The sequence below is a fragment of the Alexandromys fortis genome, unplaced genomic scaffold, assembly GCF_014885135.2.
Source record: "Alexandromys fortis isolate MF-2015 unplaced genomic scaffold, M_Fortis_MF-2015_v1.1 scaffold_1, whole genome shotgun sequence".
NCBI classification, from domain to species: Eukaryota; Metazoa; Chordata; class Mammalia; order Rodentia; family Cricetidae; genus Alexandromys; species Alexandromys fortis.
Window position 1 is genome coordinate 3,929,655 of NW_026067927.1, and position 20,614 is coordinate 3,950,268.

Below are 20,614 nucleotides of genomic sequence, written 5' to 3' on the forward strand. Positions count from 1 at the left end.
ATACTTTCTGAGCTTTGCCCTGGGCTACCTGGAGCTAGGCCTTTATCCTCTCTAGGTGATCATCTCAGCACCTGTAACACTTGTCGGTTACTGTTGATATGTCCCCACCCCAAGATATTACTACCAGCACCTCCATCTTACAGAGGGGATATTGAAGCTCAGTCAGTTTAAAGACATTACCCCCACTCTCCTAGCCCATGGGAAGCTTGGAACTTGAACCCAGCATTTCCCAGCCTTAGATCTCTGGATCGATCTCACGGGTTGTCATGCAGTCATAGGCCATTTCCCCCTTTCTATAAATGGGGAAACTGAGACTTAGGGAGGAGCCATAGCTTGCCCAAGGTTGCAGAGCTGCCAGCCAGCATCTCAAACCCTCCACATTACCACGCTGCCCTTCCCGGCACATCTTTGGAGTTCCAGCCCACCCCTACCCCACTCCCCTCCCAGGAAGTACGGGAGGGGCCCCAGAGTGAGCTCAAGAAGACCTTGGTTTGGCCAACAGCTCAGAGGAAACAGAGGCTGCTACCACGAAAGGAGAAGTGAGGCGTGAGCATAGGGCGAAGTGAGACTAGAGAAGCGAGGGGACAAGGGAGCTGAGGTGAACAGAGAAGCCACAGCTCTCTGCTCCCCCAACTTCCTTTTCTCCCTGAAGACGCTGGAAGGCTGAATCAAGACAGCTGTGAAGACCTGACAGCAGCAGCTGCCACAGGTTAGTCCCCTAGACCCCTCCACCCTCTCACCGGTTGGTTCCCATCCGCAGATCCCACGAGCCCCTTCCTCAGGACATCACAGGCGTCTTGAGCCTCCTTCTAATTCTAAAGAAACCCTTGCTTTTAGAAGTAGCTGCTGGAGTCAAGGCATGGCTGCTTTGGGTCCTAGCTTTCTGGGACCCCAGTTTCTCATCTATAAAGCCCTGTAACGTGAGTCTTAGGTGACAGAGTGTGGACGGTTAGATGCTCTGCTTCTGTGCCCGGCGAATCGGAACTCGTGAAGTTCCTGAGCAGCCTGGACACAGTGTCTCAGAGAAAGTCGACTCCTTGCCCAGCTGTGGCACCAGCTCATAGTGGCATCTCTGTGGGCTGTGGTTTGCTGACCCACACTGGCATATTTCTCACCTAGGTCAGAGGCAGCTAGAGGAAGCCAGAATCAGGGTCCCTTCCTGTGGTTGGCAGGGGTGTGAGGGAGCATGTATATAGGAACATTGTGCTGGGCGTGCCCTGGTGCTGCTGGTGGGGTGCGTGATCTGTGATCTGTTCTGGGGAGGAAACAGGGGCTCCCAAGCCTCAGGCACAGATGCCTTCCTGCCCAAGGCCTTTAGTTAGAGAACCAGACCTAAGGCAGGGCCTGATTCCCACAAGTAAGGATTCTGGAAGGGGTTATTTGAGTTCTTCCTGGGAAGTAGGTCGCTTTGGCCATATTTTACACATGAGAAACTTGGAAGGTCATTGAGGCCAAGTTTTTTTTGTTTTTGTTTTTGTTTGTTTTTTTGAGACATGATTTCTCTGTAGTTTTGGAGCCTGTCCTAGAACTAGCTCTTGTAGACTAGGCTGATCTCGAACTCACAGAGAGCTGCCTGCCTCTGCCTCCTGAGTGCTGGGATTAAAGGTGTGTGCCACCACCACCTGACTGAGCCCAAGTTCTTAACCCAGTGTCACACAGCCTGGGCACTGGATAGTGGAGCTGCTTATTAAATCCAGAGCTTTCTAAGATCTTTCCTTTGTTCACAGATATCTTAATCTCCCCGTTGACCTAAAATAAGTCTTGTCTACTTCCACTTGACTCTCCAGCCACCTTTGGGAAGCTGGTGCTGGTGCTGGCTTTAGAGCCTGGAGCCCAGGTTTGGGTCCTAGCTTAGGTACCAGGCTGCCACTGAACCCCAAGCAAACCTTTTGCTTTCATGGCTTATGTTGTTTTGCAGTCTCTTGGAACCATCTGGAAAGTTAGGACATGGATTTCTGTTTCTCAGGGGGTTTCAAGTGATGAGTTACAGGGTTGGAAACCTGATGGCTGAGGGGACAGGGTGGTGGTTCATGGGGTCCTGCTCAGCAGGGCCAGGAAAGGTACCTGGAGGTTACAGTAAAGGTAGTGGTTTACCCTGGGAGTGAGGTAGAAACCGCAACTTCTGTCTGTTTGGGAGGGAGGACTTCTGCTCTGGCCTTGATTTTTATACAGGGAGTCAGGTTGCTTCTCTCTCTCTGTGTCTGCTTGGGAGTGGTATAGCTAAGGCCTGGATACCAAGCCTCAGGGCCCAGCCCCTCAAGGTCGAATACTTCTGCCCACTGGGTTTCAGTTTCTCTGCTAATAGTTCTGTCAGCTGAGGTCTTCTGCACTACCAGGTCCTGGCTGTCTCAATGGAAACAGCTCATGTTGTCCCTTCCAGAGCCTCCTCAGTCTTCCCAAAGCTTGCCCTGCATCCCTTCTCTTAGATCTCAAGAAGGTAAGTGAATCATGCCATCTAGCAACCTAGCTCAATTCCTCTCTTAAAACTGGCTGATATATTAATATAGTATTAGGGAAAACTGTGGGCTAGGAATGCAGCTCAGTTTGTAGAGTGCTTTGCCTAACATTTTACTAAGCCTAGATTTGATTCCCTCCACCACAAAAACCCAGGTTTAGGGGTGCATGCCGGTGATCTCAGAACTTGGGAAGTGGAGGCAGGAGGATACTAGGATGGTGACCAGCCTCGGCTACAAAGTGAGTTTGAGGCTAGCTATGCAGTGTGTGACCCTGCCTCAAAACCCAAACCAAAACAAATCAAAAGATTAAAAATGGTGCTTCTACATCACAAAATAAAAGGCCATGTGATGTTAAAGAAAATAAATATCAGACTAGAAACTATTTGTGTTTATGTAATAGACAGGGGCTGATTTTCCTGTTACAGAAACTTCTTATAAAGCGATAGGTACATTGTACCCCATTGTGCAAATGGTGAACCTGCACATGTTGGGGTGACACACACACACAGTGACAACTCTTTTTTGTTTCTGGCAGCACTGGGGATGGGACCCAGGGCCTGGTTGTGCTCAGCAAGTGCTCTACCACTGAACAACTCCCTACCCTGGCTGCTTGTTTGTAAAGGCAAAAGACTAGAACCGGCCAAAGCGTTTAGAATCCCTGCCCCATTAAATGTTAGTCACAGAGGGCTGTGAGCTAAATCCTGACTCATCCCTAAGATAGCATTAGCACATGCAGTTGGAGAGGTGGCTTCCCTGGATACAGCTGTAGCAAACTGTCCCAGATCTGTTTTCAAGAGAAAGAGCGGAAGGCAGACTAGTACGGTCCAGGCGCCACTTTGTATCATTGATGGCAGAAGTCTCATCTGTCTACATTTGTTTAAAGAAACATCAGAAGCTAGCTTGAACAGACTCCAAGAAAGGGAGTCTCCCGCAGGCCACAGAGTAGCTGGGCTTGCAGAAAGGAGGACTGCTTTGTGTTTTACAGCTTTTTGTGGTTATTTCTTTACTTGCTGTTTTTATTTGAAAGATGGAAATGTCTAAGCTGTCCAGATAACTACGAACAGAGACGTGCAAGTGTAGCATATGGGTAAGTCTGAGGAGCCCAGACGAGGGAGGCAGAGAAGTGATGTCGTTCCTACTCAGATGTACACCTTCCACTTTTGCACATGTAAGAAAGGCAGCTTGCTTTTGCAAGGATGGAATTACATTGTTTTACAACCTTAAAATCTTTTTATATGTATGGATGTTTTGCCTGCATACATGACTATGCCCTACTGCGAGCCTGGTGTCTAGGGAGGTCAGAAGAGGGTGCTGGATCCCTTGGGACCAGAGTTACAGGTGCTCGTGAGCTGCCATGTGTCCTCTGGAACAGCAGCCAGCGCTCTTAACTGCTTGAACTGTCTCTCCAGGCTCCGGTGTTTACAACCGTAAAGCATTATTTTTCTCCTTTAGTGCTGAAGATCCTCAGGGCTTTGTGTGTACTAGGAAATTGCCCCCGCCACGGAGCCACACCTTGGCCCCGGGGTGTATCACTCTCAGAATCTCTGTCACTCAAAATGCTCTGTTGTGCATTTTTTACTTTCAAAAGAAATAATTTAATTCATTGTACTCTCTCAAGACTGATCATCGAACTTAAGCCCCGTGGTTGCTAAGCAGTTACCACTGAGCTACGTCTCTGGTTTTCCCTTTTTAACTGTTAATTTTGGGAGAACTGTTAATTTCAAATCCACAGGTGCTTGCAAAAAAAATTATGCAGAAAAATTCTGTGTGTTCTTCACCCAGTTTTGTCTAGCTCAAGAATTTCTCTAGCTCAAGAAATTCATATTAGTGCGGTTCTCGGAGATCACCAGCTCAGTATGTGTTTGCTTGCACACCAGTACAGTGTGGGTGGGGATCAAGTTCTATGCAGTTTATCAAATGTAAACTCCCGGAGCAGGAGCAGTCAACAAACACAGTGACAGCACAAACTGCTCCATCCCCATGTGGGTCCTCGCTTTCTGGGACCCTTTCTGTTCCACCTTCCTAGACGCACAGGAGCCCTCCCTTGCCCATGGCAACCACTGATCTCATCTGTGTCTCTGTAATTATCATTTCAAGCATGTTCTGCTAGTCACATCACAAGTCTTAACATTTTGAGATTTTTTTTTGTATACTCAGTTGAATTCCTTTGAGATATATCTAAGTATATAGTTTCTTGGGTTTTTTTTGTTTGTTTGTTTGTTTGTTTTGTTTTGTTTTTGACTGATACAGGACTCACTAGGTAGACCAGGCTGTCCCAGAACTCACAAAGATTCACCTACTTCCACCTCAAGTGATGGGATTAATGGCATGTGCCACCATACCTGGCCAGTATATAGATTTTTAAAGAAATACATTTCTCTGAATTGCTGAGTTTTTGTGGTATGGCTGTGTTACAGTTGTAGGTCGTGTGTATGAGTGGGATGCACACATGCTATTGAAACGTCCATGTCAAAGGACAATGCCATGGATTTTGTTCTCTCCAACCTTTACTTGGGTTGCAGGCACTGAATTCATGTCACCAGGCTTTTGTGGCAAGTGCCTTTACCCACTGAGCCATCTTGCTGGAGCCCATTATTTTTATGAAAGATTTTCATTTGTTTCTGTGTGTAAGAGTTTGCCTATGCATGCACACAGAGGCCAAAAAAGATGGGGGGCATCCTGCATCCTCTTTAACTGTTCCTCTTAGGCAGAGCCTCTTGAACCTGACGTTTATGCCTCAGTTAGGCTGGAAAGCAGCAAATCCCAGACATCTCCCTGCCTCTCTCCACTTGGCACTGGGGTACAGGTGCTTGTGGGGACAGTGGCTTGTTACATGGGAGCTGGATCCCAGGCCTCATGATTGTAGGGCAAACAGTCTTAACTGTGCAGCCATCTTTCCATCTGCAGGCTAACTCCTTCCTTCCTTCCTTCCTTCCTTCCTTCCTTCCTTCCTTTATTTATTTATTTATTATGTATACAATATTCTGTCTGTATGCCTGAAGGCCAGAAGAGGGTGCCAGACCTCTTTACAGATGGTTGTGAGCCACCATGTGGTTGCTGGGAATTGAACTCAGGACCTTTGGAAGAGCAGGCAATGCTCTTAACCACTGAGCCATCTCTCCAGCCCTCTCTTTTTCTTTTTGTAGTACTGAATATTGAATCCAAGGCCTCACATATGCTAGGCAAATGTTCCACCACTGAGCAATATTCTGCAGTTCTTTTTATTTTTGTAATCTTTAGAATTTTATTTATTTATTTATTTGGTTTTTCAAGACCGGGTTTCTCTGTAGCTTTGGTTACTGTCCTGGAACTAGCTCTTGTAGCCCAGGCTGGCCTCGAACTCACAGAGATCCACCTGCCTCTGCCTCCCGAGTGCTGGGATTAAAGGCATGCACCACCACTACCCAGCTGGAATTTATTTTATTTATTGTCTTTGGGTTTCTGTTGCTGTGACAAATCCTCATAACCAAAAGCAACCTGAGGAGGAAAGGGTTTATTTCAGCTTATAGTTCACAGTCTGTCATGAAGGGGAATTAGGGCAGGGTCTCAAGGCAGGAACCAGGAAGCAGGAACTGAAACAGAGGCCATGGAGAAATGTTTCTTTCTGGCTTGTTTTTCATGGCTTACTCAGCCCGAGTTCGTCCTTCCTTCCTTCCTTCCTTCCTTCCTTCCTTCCTTTCTTTCTTTCTTTCTTTCTTTCTTTCTTTCTTTCTTTCTTTCTTTCTTTCTTTCTTTCTTTCCTTTGTTTCTCTGTAGCTTTGGTGCCTGTCCTGGAACTAGCTCTTGTAGACCAGGCTGGCCTCAAACTCCCAGAGATCCACCTGCCTCTGCCTCCCGAGTGCTGGGATTAAAGGCGTGCACCACCACCGCCTGGTTCTTTCTTTCTTTTTAAACTTAAAAAAATTAAGTGTATTGATGCTTTGCTCACTTGTATATTTATTCACCTTGTATCTGCTCGATGCTGAGGGAGGCCAGAAGAGGGTGTTAGGTCCCCTCGAACTGAAATTACGGATGGTTGTTAGCCACCATGTGGGTTCTGGGAATTGAACCCACCCAGGTCCTCTGGAAGAACACTCGGTACTCTTAACTGCTGAGCTGTTATCTCCAGCCCTTAGCCTGCTTTCCTATAGCACTTAGGACCACCAACCCTGGGGTGGCACCTCCTACAGAGAGCTGGAAAATCTCACATCCATCAGCAAAGGAAATGCCACGCAGGTCAGTCTGGCAGGATGATTTTCTCAGCTGAGGTTCCTTCTTCCCAAATGACTTTAGCCAGCACATTAATTAATTATGCACAAAAAGTGTGCATACATGTGGACATGTGCGTGGCTTTATTTTTTAACATTTATTTATTTTATTTTATGTGTGTGTGTGTGTGTGTGTTTGTGTATGCACGCAAGAGCTCGCGCTCATACTCCTCCACAGCATGTATGTGAGGTCAAGGCATAACCTTTGGGAGTGGGCTTTCTTCTTCCACCATGCACTCTGCAGAAGGAATTCAGGCCTGCGCAAAATGCTGTGTAGTTGCTTTTTGTTTTGTTTTGTTTTGCTGTCAACGTGATGTAAGCTAGAAGCATTTTAGGAAGAGGAAATGCCTGTTGAAGAATTGTCTCCATCACACTGCCCTGTGGGGCACTGGCTTGACTAACGATGAGAGGGGAGGGCCAGTGTGGGTGGTGCCCCTGTCGGGCAGGTGGTCCTGGGTTCTATGAGAAAGCAGGCTGGGAAAGTCACGAGGAGCAAGTCAGTAGGCATGTTCCTTCATGGCTTCTGTTCCAGCTCCTGCCCTGACTTCCCTTCCTGGTGGGATGTGAGCTGTAAGCTGAAATGCCCCCAACCAGATGCTTTTGGTCATGATGTTTATCACGCAGTCGGCGCTCTTACCATCTGAGCATCTCACTGGCCCTATCTTTTAAAAAATTCTTTCCTTAATAGCTTTGATTAATTCCTGAAGTAATTTAGTGAAAAGTAAGTCCCACTGATCAGGTTAGGCACATTCTAAACAGACGATCACAGAAATAGACTGTGTACACTGTGTATAATGGTGTGAAGGATTGATCGCTTTGCTTAGTTTGGCTAAACTGTTTTTCTTTCCGAATTTCCATCCTTTGGGGCTCATGTTTGCATTCTTCTGAATGAAGTCACAACGCAGATATACAGTTTGGGAAGCATCAAGGTCTGATGCTACGATGTGTCAAAAGCAGGAAGCAGCACAGGTGGCCTCCAGTCATGGCTGTCTTCATCCTGTTTGCTTGGCAAAAGGACCAAGCAAAATTCTTCAGATTCATTCAGACACATGGGATTTTTGCTGTATTGTTTTATTCTTCATTCAAGATTTTTATGTCAGGGCTGGAGAGATGGCTATGAGGTTAAGAACACTGACTATTCTTTCAGAGGTCCTGAGTTCAATTCCCAGAAACCACATGGGTAGCTCACAACTGTCTATAATAAGATCTGGTGCCCTCTTCTGGTCTGCAAGGAAACATGCAGGCAGTATACTGTATACATAATAAATAAATCTTTTTTTAATTGTTTTTATTGAGCTATAATTTATCTCTGCTCCCCTTCCTCCCCCCTTCTACTCTCTCCCATGCTCCCAATTTACTCAGGAGATCTTATCTTTTTCTATATCCCATGTAGATTAGATCCATGTATGTCTCTGAGTGTCCTCTTTGTTGTCTAGGTTCTCTGGGATTGTGATTTGTAGGCTGGTTTTTCTTTGCTTTATGTCTAAATGCCACTTATGAGAGAGTACATATAATGTTTGTCTTTCCGAGTCTGGGTTACCTCACTCAACATGATGTTTTCTAGATCCATCCATTTGCCCACAAATTTCAAAATGTCATTATTTTTCCTCGCCGTGTAGTTCTTCATTGTGTAAATGTACCACATCTTCTTTATCCTTCATAAATAAATCTTTTAAGAAAAGATTTTTTATATCAAATAGATTCTTGGCTTAAATGAATAATGTTACCCTATCACTAAAAAAGTGGTAAAACCAGGCATGGTAACCACGCCTTTAATCCCAGCATTCCTGAGGCAGAGGCAAGGGGCTCTCTGTGAGTTTGAGGCCAGCCTGGTCTACACCATGAGTTCCAGGACAACCAGAGCTACATAGTGAGACCCTGTATCAAAAACAAAACAAATTTACTTTTACATTTATTCATCTATCTATCTATCTATCTATCTATCTATCTATCTATCTATCTATCTATCTATCTATCTATCTATCCTCCCTCCTATCCATACTCAATGAGGCAGGGGCTCTCAATCAAACCCAGAGCTAACCAATGTGGTTAATCTAGGCAGCATGCTCTGGGGATCCCCTGTCTTTTGAGGCTGGAATAACAGATGATCACTTTGCTCACCCAGTATTTACATGGGTTTTGGGGATCCAAACTCAGTCCTCTTGTTTCTGTGGCAAGGGCTTACCCACTGGGCTATCTCCTCCCTACCCACTGGCTATCTCCTCCCTACCCACTAACTACCTGACTAAATCCTTGTGTTTAGCTTCATCTTCCATGCCCCTCTTCAGAGGCCCCTGATGCCTCCTGTTCTCAAATGCTTCCAAGGCCATGAGCCTTGAACTAGCTGGTGTCTCCTTGCTCCCAGCTCCCATATCTCTCCCATGAGCCCCTCCTCTGCCCATTGCAATAATAGATAAAATGGACAAATTGATTTCCCAGGTAGCCACTTGCTTGGGGTCACTAGAAAGTTTCAGCTGTCATCCGCCTCCCCCTAATGCCTCCTCCCCGTTTTCTGTCTTGTAGCTTTGTGCTTATCTTTGTTTGTTTTTCCAGACAAGGATTTCTCTGTGCCCTGGCAGTCCTGGAATTCTTTATAGACCAGGCTGGCCTTGAACTCAGAGATTTGCCTGCCTCTGCCTCAGAGTACTGGGATTAAAGTTGTGCATCACCAAGCCTTTTGCTTTGAGCTTATCTTATCTGTTTAGTCTCCTTTTGGAAGGGTTTTTGGGGTAGACATAATCTCACTGTATTTAGGTATAAGTTCATTCATCTATTCCCCTCTTTTTCCTAGGTGCTGGGGATTGAACCAGAGCCTTGGACTCACTCAGCAAGGTTCGTCAACATGGAGAGAAACTTGGGAAAGGATGTGGGAAGACCCCTATTTGTATAGTTAGTGACAGGATGGGTCAGGATTATGCCTTGCTCACTTTTAGCAGTACCTCACCCCCACCCACTGAGGCTGGGGAACCCCCAGGGAGACTCTCAGGCTGAGTAGCTATACTCAGTGGGCCAAACTTCCTGGAGTCAGGGACTCTTGGCTTTAGCGATCTTCAAGCAAAGACAGAGTCTTTGGTCTCAGCCTGGGTTTCCTTACCTGAATACAGGAGTTGGAGAAGCAGCGAAGAAGCTGATGATCCTGGGTTAGAGATGTAGTTTGGTTGGCAGAGTGCTTGCCTGGCTTACATGGGGCCTGTGTTTAATCCTCAGTACTGTTGGGTACTGTGATGAGCTATGTCATCTCTCTCAGCTACATAGCACGTTTGAGGCCAGCCTGGGCTACAGAAGATCCTATCTCAACAACAGCAACAACAACAAAGAAGAAAGAAGGAGAAGGAGGAGGAGGAAAAGGAGAAGAAGAAAAGAAGAAAGCCGGGGGCTGGGGTGGGGGTATTTACAGAAATATCTAGAAGGCAGAGGTACTGACCGTGGTCTCCCCTTTCCAAGGCCAAGAGTATCCCAGCAGAGGATATGGATGTGTCCCTTTTCGTCTGCCTGTGTCTTCTGGCTGCTCAAAGTATCCCAGTAGGTAGGTGATGACCTCCTGGGGGGAGGAGTGCCCAGAAGCTGGCTCAAGGCCTGAGTCCCACCATCCACAGAAACAATATCAGAGCTACTGACCTTGATGAAGCACCTGGAGCGGCCCAGAGGCCGGACCTCGTCTTCCAGAGTGAAGTGAGTCTGCCATACACACATACAGCTAGTGGTGACTGAGTCCCCGCTGTGTGAGTACCCACTTGCTGTGGCCTGGAGTTTTAGCAAAGGCTTGCCTCGGCCCTTCCAGAGTTTATTGAGGCCCCTTGATGAAATGTTACCAGTCAAATAGGTCCTTGCATTTCCTAGGTAGGAACTCTGAGACTTGGGCTGGGGACATGGGTTACACAGGGCAGGTTGCGGCAAGGAGTAGAGATGGAATGTGGGAGGGCTGGGTGGGGGTGGAAGGCCCCACCCCCAGGCTGTCTCCAGCTCCTCCTCCACTGCCGCCCAGTCCCAGGTATATCCATCGGCTGGAGCAGATGCTGCTCAACGCCAGTTTCTGCGGGCACAACCTGACGCTGCAGACAGACGCCATCCAGTCTCTGGTCTTCAAGCTGGGTTGCAGCTTTCCTGGCCTCTCCCTGTCCAGTGCCACCCTGCCAAGTGTCCCCCAGGTCAGAGGCAACCAGGGAAGTCCTGCAGGGGCTTACGGTCAAGATCTTCCCCCAGTTCCCTGTTCATGCTCTGTCCTGATCTGCTGGGAGTTGCCTCTTGGTCAAGATCTTCCCCCAGTTCCCTGTTCATGCTCTGTCCTGATCTGCTGGGAGTTGCCTCTTCTGCTTTGCTGTCTGGAGAGCAGAAAGAGGAGGTACCCCAGGACCCCCCCAGTTCAGGCTCTTCATCCTGATTTTGCTTGAAGGCAGGTGTAGGGCCAGTCCCTAGGGCTGGCAGGACTCTGGTGTTCATGGGGCCAGATATGTGGTTGCTGTTGCGGTGGTTCTGTTCTGGGGGAATGCAGATGGGTGGGGAGGTCTGGGAGGAGAGGGTGCTGTCAAAAAGTGGGGCTCAGGTGAGGTCTGGAAATGTTTAATGGGGCGGGAGCCCAAAGGTGTTGGGACTGCATCTGTGGTCTCTGATCAGTAGGCCTCAGCTCATCTGCTGCCATCCACAGGCCTGGGCCCCACATGGCATGCAATTTCCTGCCGAGCTGACCAAGAAAGCCTGTGTGGCCTCCCAGCCTGCCAGCCTCCGACTCATCTGCGTCTACTTCTTCACGGCACAGCTCTTCCAGGTCAGCAGAAGGTGGCCAAGGACGCCTCTGTGTCACAGGTTGGCCTGTCACTGTGCAACTGTAGGCGGTCACTGCCACTCTGGGACCCGCTTTCCCTACCTGCTTTAGGGAGAGACAAAAGCTACTTAAGGAAAGAAGAATGGGTTTCGAGGGTGGAGTCCATCATGGTGGGCAGGAGTGCACAGGCCTAATCTATTCCAGAAGATCCCTCACTAGCCTGCCCAGAGGCTTGACTCAAGGCAATCTGAGGTCTTTTCAAACATAATCTATAGTCGCCCTCCCAGGGAGGTAGGCTTGCAGTCTGCAAGTGAGACCCAAGACCTTAGTGCATCAATGTCTGTGCTGAGACGGGAGACAGACAGAAGGGAAGAGGGACTGAGATGAGAATTCTGATCTCACACAGGATCTCTTTGATCCCCCCGCCACTTAACCCCTTTTCTATGGCCTTTCCAGGATGACAGTAACTCATCCCTGCTCAATAACTACGTCCTGGGGGCCCAGCTGGATAACAGGACTGTGAAAAACCTTCAGAATCCCGTCAACATCAGCTTCTGGCACAACCGAAGTCTGGTACTGTTGGGCCCAGCCTCTGAAACTTTCCCGTCAACCCCGGTTTGGCCAAACTGAAACTGTGGCACCATATGGGGAAACAACTTTAAATCTGTTCTTTGCAAATTTCTGTAAAGAAACGAGAAGGAATTTCGTCGCGATTTGCTTTCAGTGGCTAGAGCTAGAGAGTCAGCTTAAGCACTAAAGGGGATGTATACGTCCCTATCAATATATATCCCTGTCAACGGAATGCCCAGGGGAGTTCTGCCTTCAGGCATGGACATAATACTGTTAGAGCTCAGTCTTCTCTAGTCTCAGCCATGTTTTCATTCCTATGGTAAGATGGGATGGATGCTGAAGATACCGGGTTCACATCCGTTCTTCTAGGAAGGTTCTTCCCCACCAGTGCTCCAAAGGGTTTGACTGACTCGTGTGCCTGTGGCTAAACCAGGCGGTGTCCAGGATGAGATATGTGGATTTGCTAGGCTGGGTCACATGGGGGTGGGGGTAGCCCTGGTGCTGATGCTGGAACAGGAAAGTGTAGCCGGAAGGCACAAGTCCTCCTCCTCCTCCTCTTCCTGCTGCTGCGGCTGCTGCTTCTGGGTCCCTGTCTGCCCCGTGAAGAACCAAAGTGCTATTTTCTGGCTCTGCCTGCCTCAGTCTGGGCAGGAAGGCTGGCACTGCCAACTTCACAGCAACCTTCCCTTTCACCTTCAGAGATTTGCTGTTGTCTTTCCCTTGGGAATGAGTGTCCAGTTCCATTCAATCCCTGCATCCCTAAGGCCTCCCTTCCCTCTGTCCCTCCTCTTCTGCTTTCCATAGTGTGTCTGTGTCGCACCCCTTACGTCCATCCTAGGGCTTGGCTGCCAATGAGTCTCCCATCATCATGGGTCTGGGGGGAGGTAGCAAACAGTGGTTTGTAGAAGATCTGCCACAGGAAAAGCCAGCACTGCCCCTCCCCTCCCCGAATGCTGAATGGCCTTTTTTGCTTCTGCCAACCTTGGGACTTGGATATGTATAGTTCATTTCACAGATGAATAAACTGAGGTTCAGAGAGGCTTGCCCATTTGTCCAGGACACTGAGAACTCACCGTGAAGGTGGGGCTGGTATCTAGGATTGTTAAAGCCCAGCCAGCACCCACAAAATGTTGACGGGGTGCAGTTGAATCTCTCATGGGCCCCAGGACCAGCCCCTCATATGGGATCTCATCCTGCACCCCCAGACTGATTCCCACGTCTCATTTCAGGAAGGGTACACTGTGACCTGTGTTTTCTGGAAGGAGGGAGCTAGCCAGCACAGCTGGGGGGCCTGGAGCCCCGAGGGCTGCTATACAGAGCAGCCTTCACCCTCTCAGGTCCTCTGTCGCTGCAACCACCTCACCTACTTCGCAGTTCTCATGGTATGCCGCCATTCGCCTGGTGGGTGGGTACAGGTCAGCCCAGCCCTTCCAGGCTTGAGTCACAAGGGACCGGCTTTCCTTTAAAGGTTTGTAGGCTTCAGGCACGACTGATCCAGGGGCTAAATCATACCAAGACAGGATTCAATCTCTGTCCCTCAACTCTGCATTCTGTCCTGGCTTGGCCCTCAGTTATGATGCCCTAGGGGATAATACAGCTGCCAGCGCCTTCAGGCTCATGCCTTGCTGGCTTTTAGACCAATGGACTCAAGAGCCTCCCTTACCCAGTCTTGATCCAGGCTTGGTGGGTGCCCAGCTGAGTGTTTGGACTGGGATAAGTGTGCTTTTGGGAGGCTGTGGGTGACAAAAGCCACAGTGCAGGCTATGGCTTCATTCAAGGAAGGGCTGGGCTGGGCTGTGGGGAAGGGACTTGGAACTGAGGTCTGGGAGACTTCTCTGGCGGAGCCCAGAGAGAGCTGGGCATTTCCATGCTTCAGGCCCTCAACCCCTTGCCCTATAGCAGCTCTCTGGAGACCCAGTGCCCGCTGAGCTACGGGTGCCTCTTGAGTACATCTCCTTGGTGGGTTGCAGCATCTCTGTCATGGCCGCGCTGCTCACCATACTACTGTACGCCCACTCCAGGTAATCCTCGCCCGCTCAGCGCACCTACTTCCGCTGCGCATCTTCCTTCGTGTCCCAGCTTCCTGGGGTAGGCGGGGCTACTCAGAGGGCAGGGCCGCAGGACGTAAGCCAACCTAACAGCGTGGCAGCTATTGGGTCGCTCCCCATTAGCTTCAATTTCCCCATCATTGTGCATCTGTGAGCCAGGCCCTGCCGCCGACAGGGCATGTTCCATCCACAGGAAGCAAAGTGAGTCTGTCACACGCATCCACATGAACCTGCATGGCTCTGTTCTGCTCCTGAACGTCACCTTCCTTCTGAGCTCCCAGATGGCCCTGCCTACAGTGCCCAGGTCAGTGTGCACGGTGCTGGCCGCCACCCTCCACTACGCGCTGCTCAGCTGCCTTACCTGGATGGCCATCGAAGGCTTCAACCTCTACCTTCTGCTGGGGCGTGTCTACAATGTCTACATCCACCGATACTTGCTCAAGCTCTGCGTGCTGGGCTGGGGTAAGGGACATCTATCTACTTGCCTCTGAATCTTTCAGAGCACAGGGTGCTAACCCCAAGTCCCCCTGCCTATCAAGGCAACCACCGTGTGACCATGAGCCGCCATCCCTGTCAACCCCCTCAACGCCATTTTCAATACTTCTAAGTGCTCACTACAGTCTCTAACTCCATCTCCATCAATGGCATCTCTTCCACCGCCACCTCCACCCCCAGCAGCACCATTGCCCCTGCGTGTCCTCACCGCAGCCGGATCTTCTTCTGTTTCCAATACTGTCGTTTCTACTATCGTGACTTCATCACCTCCACCCCCAGCAGCACCATTGCCCCTGTGTGTCCTCACCTCTGGGTCTGCTTCTGTTTCCAACACTGTTGTTTCTACTCTTGTGACTTCACCTCCACTCTGCACTGCCGTCACCCCCAGTCCCCTCTCCCCACCGTCACCCCCACCATGTCCCTGCCCACACCCGCCTTTACCTCCATTTCCAGCACCCCATCTCCTTCATCCTCATCACCTTCCTCACCTTCACTGCACCCCACCACCCTCCCCTTACTCTTCTTTACTGTAGCAGTACCATCATGGACATCTCCATGACCTCAATAACCTCTAGTTATGATCTCTATTTCCTCTCACATTCCCCAGCCACCCCACCTCCTGTTAGCTCCCTGCCACCTCTTAGGTGACCGCATCCATTGCTGCCACTCAGCCCTGGAACCTCACTGATACCATCTTGGAGATGAGGGTCTTCCAAGACCGCTAAGCTGGCTCCGGGGCTGCAGCTCAGCATCGTGGCATGCCCCCACCCCCACCCAGTCAGCAGGCCCAAGGACTGGAGCCAGCTCGTTTTGGGGCTTCCTGTCTCTGTCTCGCCCTCCAGGCTTTCCAGCTCTCTTGGTGCTGCTGCTTCTGGTGATCAAGAGCTCAGTGTATGGGCCCCACGTGATCTCTTTCTCCAAAAGCCAGGAAAATGGCACAAGCTTCCAGAATGTATCCATGTGAGTGCCTGGTGAGGTAGAGGGGCTGTGCGGGCCTGGGATCTCTAAGGTGACATAATGGCCGAGGGGCAAAGAGCCATGATTTAGACGCAGGGGGGGATTCCAGTGGGAGGGTCTTCCCACCTCAGTTAACATATGATAATGTCCAAAGGCCTGCCTTCCAGGTGGTCTACGTTCTGTTGATAATTAATACTAATCCACACAGTGTCTGTCTATCTATCTATCTATCTATCTATCTATCTATCTATCTATCTATCTATCTATCATCTATCTATCTACCTACCTATCATCTACTTTTCTATCTATCTTCATCTGTCTGCATCTCTAAACTGAAATGACTCTCCAAACGCAGCCTGGTCATATAGCAGGGATGCTGGAGTAGTGAACAGTGGTAGAACCTCGTGCTAGAATATTCTGTAGCAGCAAAAGCGAAGGATGCATGATGCTGCTTACTCACGTGCATGACTCTTGCAAATGATGTTCAAGGACACTGTGACTCCAGCATCAGGGCCCCAGGAGGGGATATCTAGATACATGATTGTGATAGGCACCCAGATTCAGATCCCAGACCAAGGGGCTTCAAGTTCAGCCCTTGCCCCAGCCAGCGTATGCTCCTAAGCAGAAGTCTTAACTGTAGGATGGAGATGGTTAGGTGCCTGCTTCTGGTCTGTCATGAGGATTGCCTGGGATCACCCGTGCTGACCATGGGGCATGCTCTGACCGAAGCAAAGATTAGCACCCCTTTTGAAGTGTCCTAGGCCCAGGTCAGGGCCCAGCAGGCACCCCCAGGTTCGGTGTCTTCTGTGGGATTTACCTAACTGCTCTTCTGCTCCCAAGCTCTTTCATGCTAGAGCATCTACCCAGCAAACCGTGGGTACTTCTTAGCTTCACGTACTGCTTAGCTTAGGTGGGGAAGCGTCTAGAGAGGTGCATCCCATTACACAGAGATGGTGGCAAGATGGCGGTAGTGGTGGGTGGAGTGGAAGAGGAAGCTTCTAGAATGAGAGCCCAGACCTGTGATCTACAAGACATTGATCAGGTTGGCATGGAGGAGGTGAGGCAGCAGGATGAGGGAAGGGGACTCAGGAAGTGGATGGAGGTGTCGGATGATCCCGTCATGGTGGCTGATTGGAAGCTAGGCTCAGGGTTTTGGCATATGAACTATCAGGCAAGTTACAATCCCTGGAACAGCAAGACCAGGCAGGCAGGGGTAGAGTCAGCCCCAAGGCTCAGGTGCACTTAGAGTCCTGCAGGTCTTGGGGTCCTGCTAATCCTGACCTTTCCCCCTGTCCTGCAGGTGCTGGGTGCGCAGTCCCATGGTACACAGGGTCCTGGTTATGGGCTACGGTGGTCTCACATCTCTGTTTAACCTGCTGGTGCTGGCCTGGGCTCTGAGGATTTTGTGCAGGTTACGGGCACCGGATAAGGCGCTGAGCTCCTGGGCCTACCGGGACACCTTCATGGTGCTGGGCCTCACGGTGCTCCTGGGCACCACTTGGGCCCTGGCCTTCTTCTCCTTTGGTGTCTTCCTGCTGCCGCAGATCTTCCTTTTCACCATCTTCAACTCGCTCTATGGTAGGGCTGCAGGAGCTCACAGGGTGGCAGGCACTGGGAGGGGGCTAGTCACTGAGGGTCTCTAGATCAAGGGGTGGATGATGGCTGAGTCCGCAGCTCCATTTAAGCTGATCTGGGGACTTATCTGCCCAGAGGAGAGGGTTGCTTTTGAACTGCACGAAGGTGACCTCTGGGTCTGTCCCTTTATCCTCCAATGACAGGAGATTGTTGGTTCTGGTGCCGTTCTCACTGACCAGCCTGTCTTGCAGGTTTCTTCCTCTTCCTGTGGTTCTGTTCGCAAAGGCGTCACTCTGACACTGAAGCCAAGGCAGAGATGGAGGCAATCAGCTCCTCCCAGATGACACATTAACCCAGCTCCCGGCCTGCAGCCTTAGCCTCTCCTGCTTCCAGCAGCCCACAGCCTTGGCTCATCGTGGGATGGTGGTGGGCAGGTTGTGGAACACCAGAGTCCACTGTACCCTCAAGGGATCCCTTTCACCTCCCAGAATTACCTAAGGCAGAAGGCAGCACGTCCTGGTCCTTCATGCCTGGGTGCAACTCCATTGCCCAGGCTATGGTCTGCGAGCCGGGAGGTTACGCCAGACTGGATCACACCTTGCACCCTGCTCAGCACTTCCAGAAACAGCATTGTGGCCTGTTTCTGGGGCCATTCTTCCTTTTGCCAGTCGCAACTGATGATGACTGCAAGTTTCCATCTTTCCAAAGGTCAAGAAATCCAGCCCTTCCCCCTCCTTAACCCACACAGGCTTTGTAGAACAGCAGCCAAGACAAGGCCTCTGTGTCTTTCTCTAAAGCAGAGCCCGCTGGGCTTGAGGGATATAGCTGTTAGCCTACTGTGTAGGACCAGATTCTCCTGGTGGGCATGAGGGTGTGTGTGTTCAAAATCTACAAACTCTGCCCACAATGGGAGAGCATCTGTGCTGCCAGTCAGACCAGGTGGGAGACAGTGCTTTCCCCAGGATGGACAGTAGGGGGCGCTGTTGGCTTGTGTGCCAAGGCATTCCTGGAAATCCAGCGGTTACCTACCTGTCTGAGGACCTATCAACCAGTAGGAGAGTCTGGGACCTACAACACCATTGGCTTTCACACATCCATTGTCTCTTTCTCTGTGCAGTCGAACAAGGTCATGTTTGGGGGTTTGGGCCCAGGTGTTTCTGGCACCTGAACAGCTGCTTGGGGTAGACATCAAGACATACCATGTTCTTGAACCACAGAAAGGGAATCAGAACAGGATGCTATCCTCCTGGACATTTCTGGGTAATCATGTCTCCTTCCTCCCAGGAGGTCCTCTGTGTGTTTCTGGGTAATCATGTACTTAGCCCTTCACTGGCTCTGGAGTGTACAGGCTCTGGGCCAGGCTGCCTGGGATCAGATGCCAGGTCTGTGACTGTGAGCAAGTTGTTCAGCCTCTTTGTGCCTTAGTTTCCTCACCTACAGCAGGGACAACAGTAGTAACTGTTTGGAAGAGTCAGTAAAAGAAAATCCACTTAAGTCTTACTACATGAGGCCTCAATAAGTGGTCACTGCTATTACTAGATTTATATTATCATTTTTATTCTAATTATTTCTCTTTGTGTGTGGTGTATGTGCACACACGTATACAGGTGCAACATCCTTGCACATATGTCCTGGAACCAGAGAGGGATATTGGGTGCCCTGTTCTCTGACTCTCTGCCTTATTCCCTTGAGACAGGGTTTCTCAGTGATCACGGAGCCAGGCTGACTGCCAGCAACCCCCAGCAATCCTCTACTTTCACCCAACACCCCCGCCCCCCCACACCAGCATTGGGGTTCCAGGCTCATGTGACATACTTGACTTTTTACATAGGCGCTGGGATCTGAACTCAGGATCTCATGCATGTGCACAAATGCTCCTATGTCCTAAACCATCTCTTCAAAGCCCCTGTTATTGTTAACAGCTTCAACTGAGGGAAGCTGTTTAGGTTCCAGGCCTGGCGCTGTTGGACCCACAGCTCCTCCTTAGGCATATCCTTCCATCTTGTGGCTTCCTCCTCCACTTTTCTTGAAGAAGGACCTTGCTCACACCCTCTGGCTCCTATTGTACCAATGACGTTCCCTACACTCTACGACTCCAAGCTGGCCATGTCTCCACCCAAGTTTCTGAGTCCTCCACTGTTCCATTTATCACATCTTTCATGAAACCTCCCCATTTGCACCACAGGGAAGTCCTCTTTCCCACTCTGGCTCCAGGCTGGATCCTCCACCAGACCCCCCATGGTTAGTCCAGCATGGAGATCCTTGGGTTTGGTCTCCACGTACATGAGGAATCTTTGGACAACTGAATGGGTGGGAGAGGTGACCCAGGTGAAATGGAGGCCTTGCTTGAGCCAAGGACCTGGCCTCTCAGAACCAGTAAATCCAGAGCCAGAAGGAGGACATGGTTGCAATGTCAGCCCTAGCCTGTGGCTCTGCACCCCACTAAGGTCCAGGCTCTGGGGTAGCACTTCATGTAACTACGCCAGTGGAGGTGGGAAGTTGGGTCAGCCAGAGGAGTTATGGGCCACCAGGTCTGCTCTAGCTGTCCTTAGTGTTCCCAGCAGACACAGCCTAGGTGGTGGACCAACTTCTGAGCTTCCAGATGGGCAGGAAGGCAGTAGGGTCTGGGATGGAGTTTGGGGATGCTACTCAGAGAAAGACTCTGAGGAAGGGCTGACAGTGGGCGTGGGCTCAGGAAGGCCCAGGGCTATTGGGCACCGTTATTTCATCAGGCATGAGCATGGGTGAACGGTGGCTGCTGAAGAGAAAATTCCAGATAATGCAAAGGAATTTTACTTTTGAAGACACGCTCACACTAAGAAGTTAACTCGTCTATCTGAAATTCAAATTCCGCCTCATGTCCCATATATCTATTTTTATTTTTGCTAAATCCAACCTTAATTAAAAAGTATTGGCTCAGGAGTCTGGGCTGTGGGCTCTTCATCTTTCCAATCACCCTAACCAACACCAACTGAGCAGCCCCTCTGCCCATCAAATGAGCCCACTCACTCAGCCCACTCAGTGTGTCCTTCCACCAGCAGAACCCCTAAGGGGTCCCACTGCCTCATCAGCCCTGGCTCAGAACCAGCGCCCCTCTGAACGGAGCCTCCTTCCAGGCCTCTTTGCCTCCCCAGAAGCCAGAGGGAACCTCCCTTCCCGCAGCCTCAGCATGTTCTCTCCACAGCTGGAAGCACCCCACACTCTCCTCCTCCTCACTCCCAAACTACCAGTGGACTTCGGGAGCACAAGGAGGTCTGACCTGCCATCTCTCTCCAGCCCAGCATCCCTTCCTCAATCTTGTCACACCAAACAACTTTCATTTTCCCAGAGAGCATCCTTCTCGTCTTTGAAGCTGGCCTTTTTCTGGAATATTCTCCCCAATGGCTTTTGTTTGTGGAACGATGGCTCCACATCTTTAGCATCTCAGTTTGGTCCACCCCCAGCCCCCTCCAGCCCGGGCAGAGAGGCCCCTGACCTCCAGTCTGGATGGAGCTTTCTTTCCAC

General features: G+C 50.1%; 1 protein-coding gene across 5 annotated transcripts; it reads left to right on the forward strand.

Moving 5' to 3' along the window:
* Nucleotides 1-529: 529 nt before the first annotated feature.
* Nucleotides 530-20,035, forward strand: Adgrg5 (adhesion G protein-coupled receptor G5). Of its 5 annotated transcripts, none has more exons than XM_050144514.1 (13): nt 530-709; nt 9,495-9,535; nt 9,951-10,229; nt 10,300-10,375; nt 10,689-10,851; nt 11,349-11,468; nt 11,922-12,038; nt 13,265-13,417; nt 13,935-14,056; nt 14,259-14,545; nt 15,421-15,538; nt 16,836-17,113; nt 17,362-20,034. In XM_050144514.1, exons 3-13 carry the CDS (start codon nt 10,172-10,174, stop codon nt 17,460-17,462), a joined length of 1,593 nt encoding a protein of 530 aa, XP_050000471.1. In that variant the 5' UTR covers nt 530-709; nt 9,495-9,535; nt 9,951-10,171; the 3' UTR covers nt 17,463-20,034. The 5 variants fall into 5 exon arrangements, with proteins under 5 accessions (XP_050000471.1, XP_050000469.1, XP_050000472.1 ...); XM_050144512.1 differs by having other exon boundaries at nt 10,148-10,229; XM_050144515.1 differs by having other exon boundaries at nt 9,495-10,229; nt 13,938-14,056; nt 17,362-20,035.
* Nucleotides 20,036-20,614: the final 579 nt, after the last annotated feature.

What these genes read in the sequence shown, in the direction of transcription:
- Adgrg5 (XM_050144514.1), top strand. Translation starts at nt 10,172, where the DNA reads ATGGATGTGTCCCTTTTCGTCTGCCTGTGTCTTCTGGCTGCTCAAAGT. An exon ending in ACCTCGTCTTCCAGAGTGAA is followed by an intron (nt 10,376 to 10,688) that starts GTGAGTCTGCCA and finishes ACTGCCGCCCAG; the next exon opens with TCCCAGGTATATCCATCGGC. An exon ending in CCCTGCCAAGTGTCCCCCAG is followed by an intron (nt 10,852 to 11,348) that starts GTCAGAGGCAAC and finishes TGCCATCCACAG; the next exon opens with GCCTGGGCCCCACATGGCAT.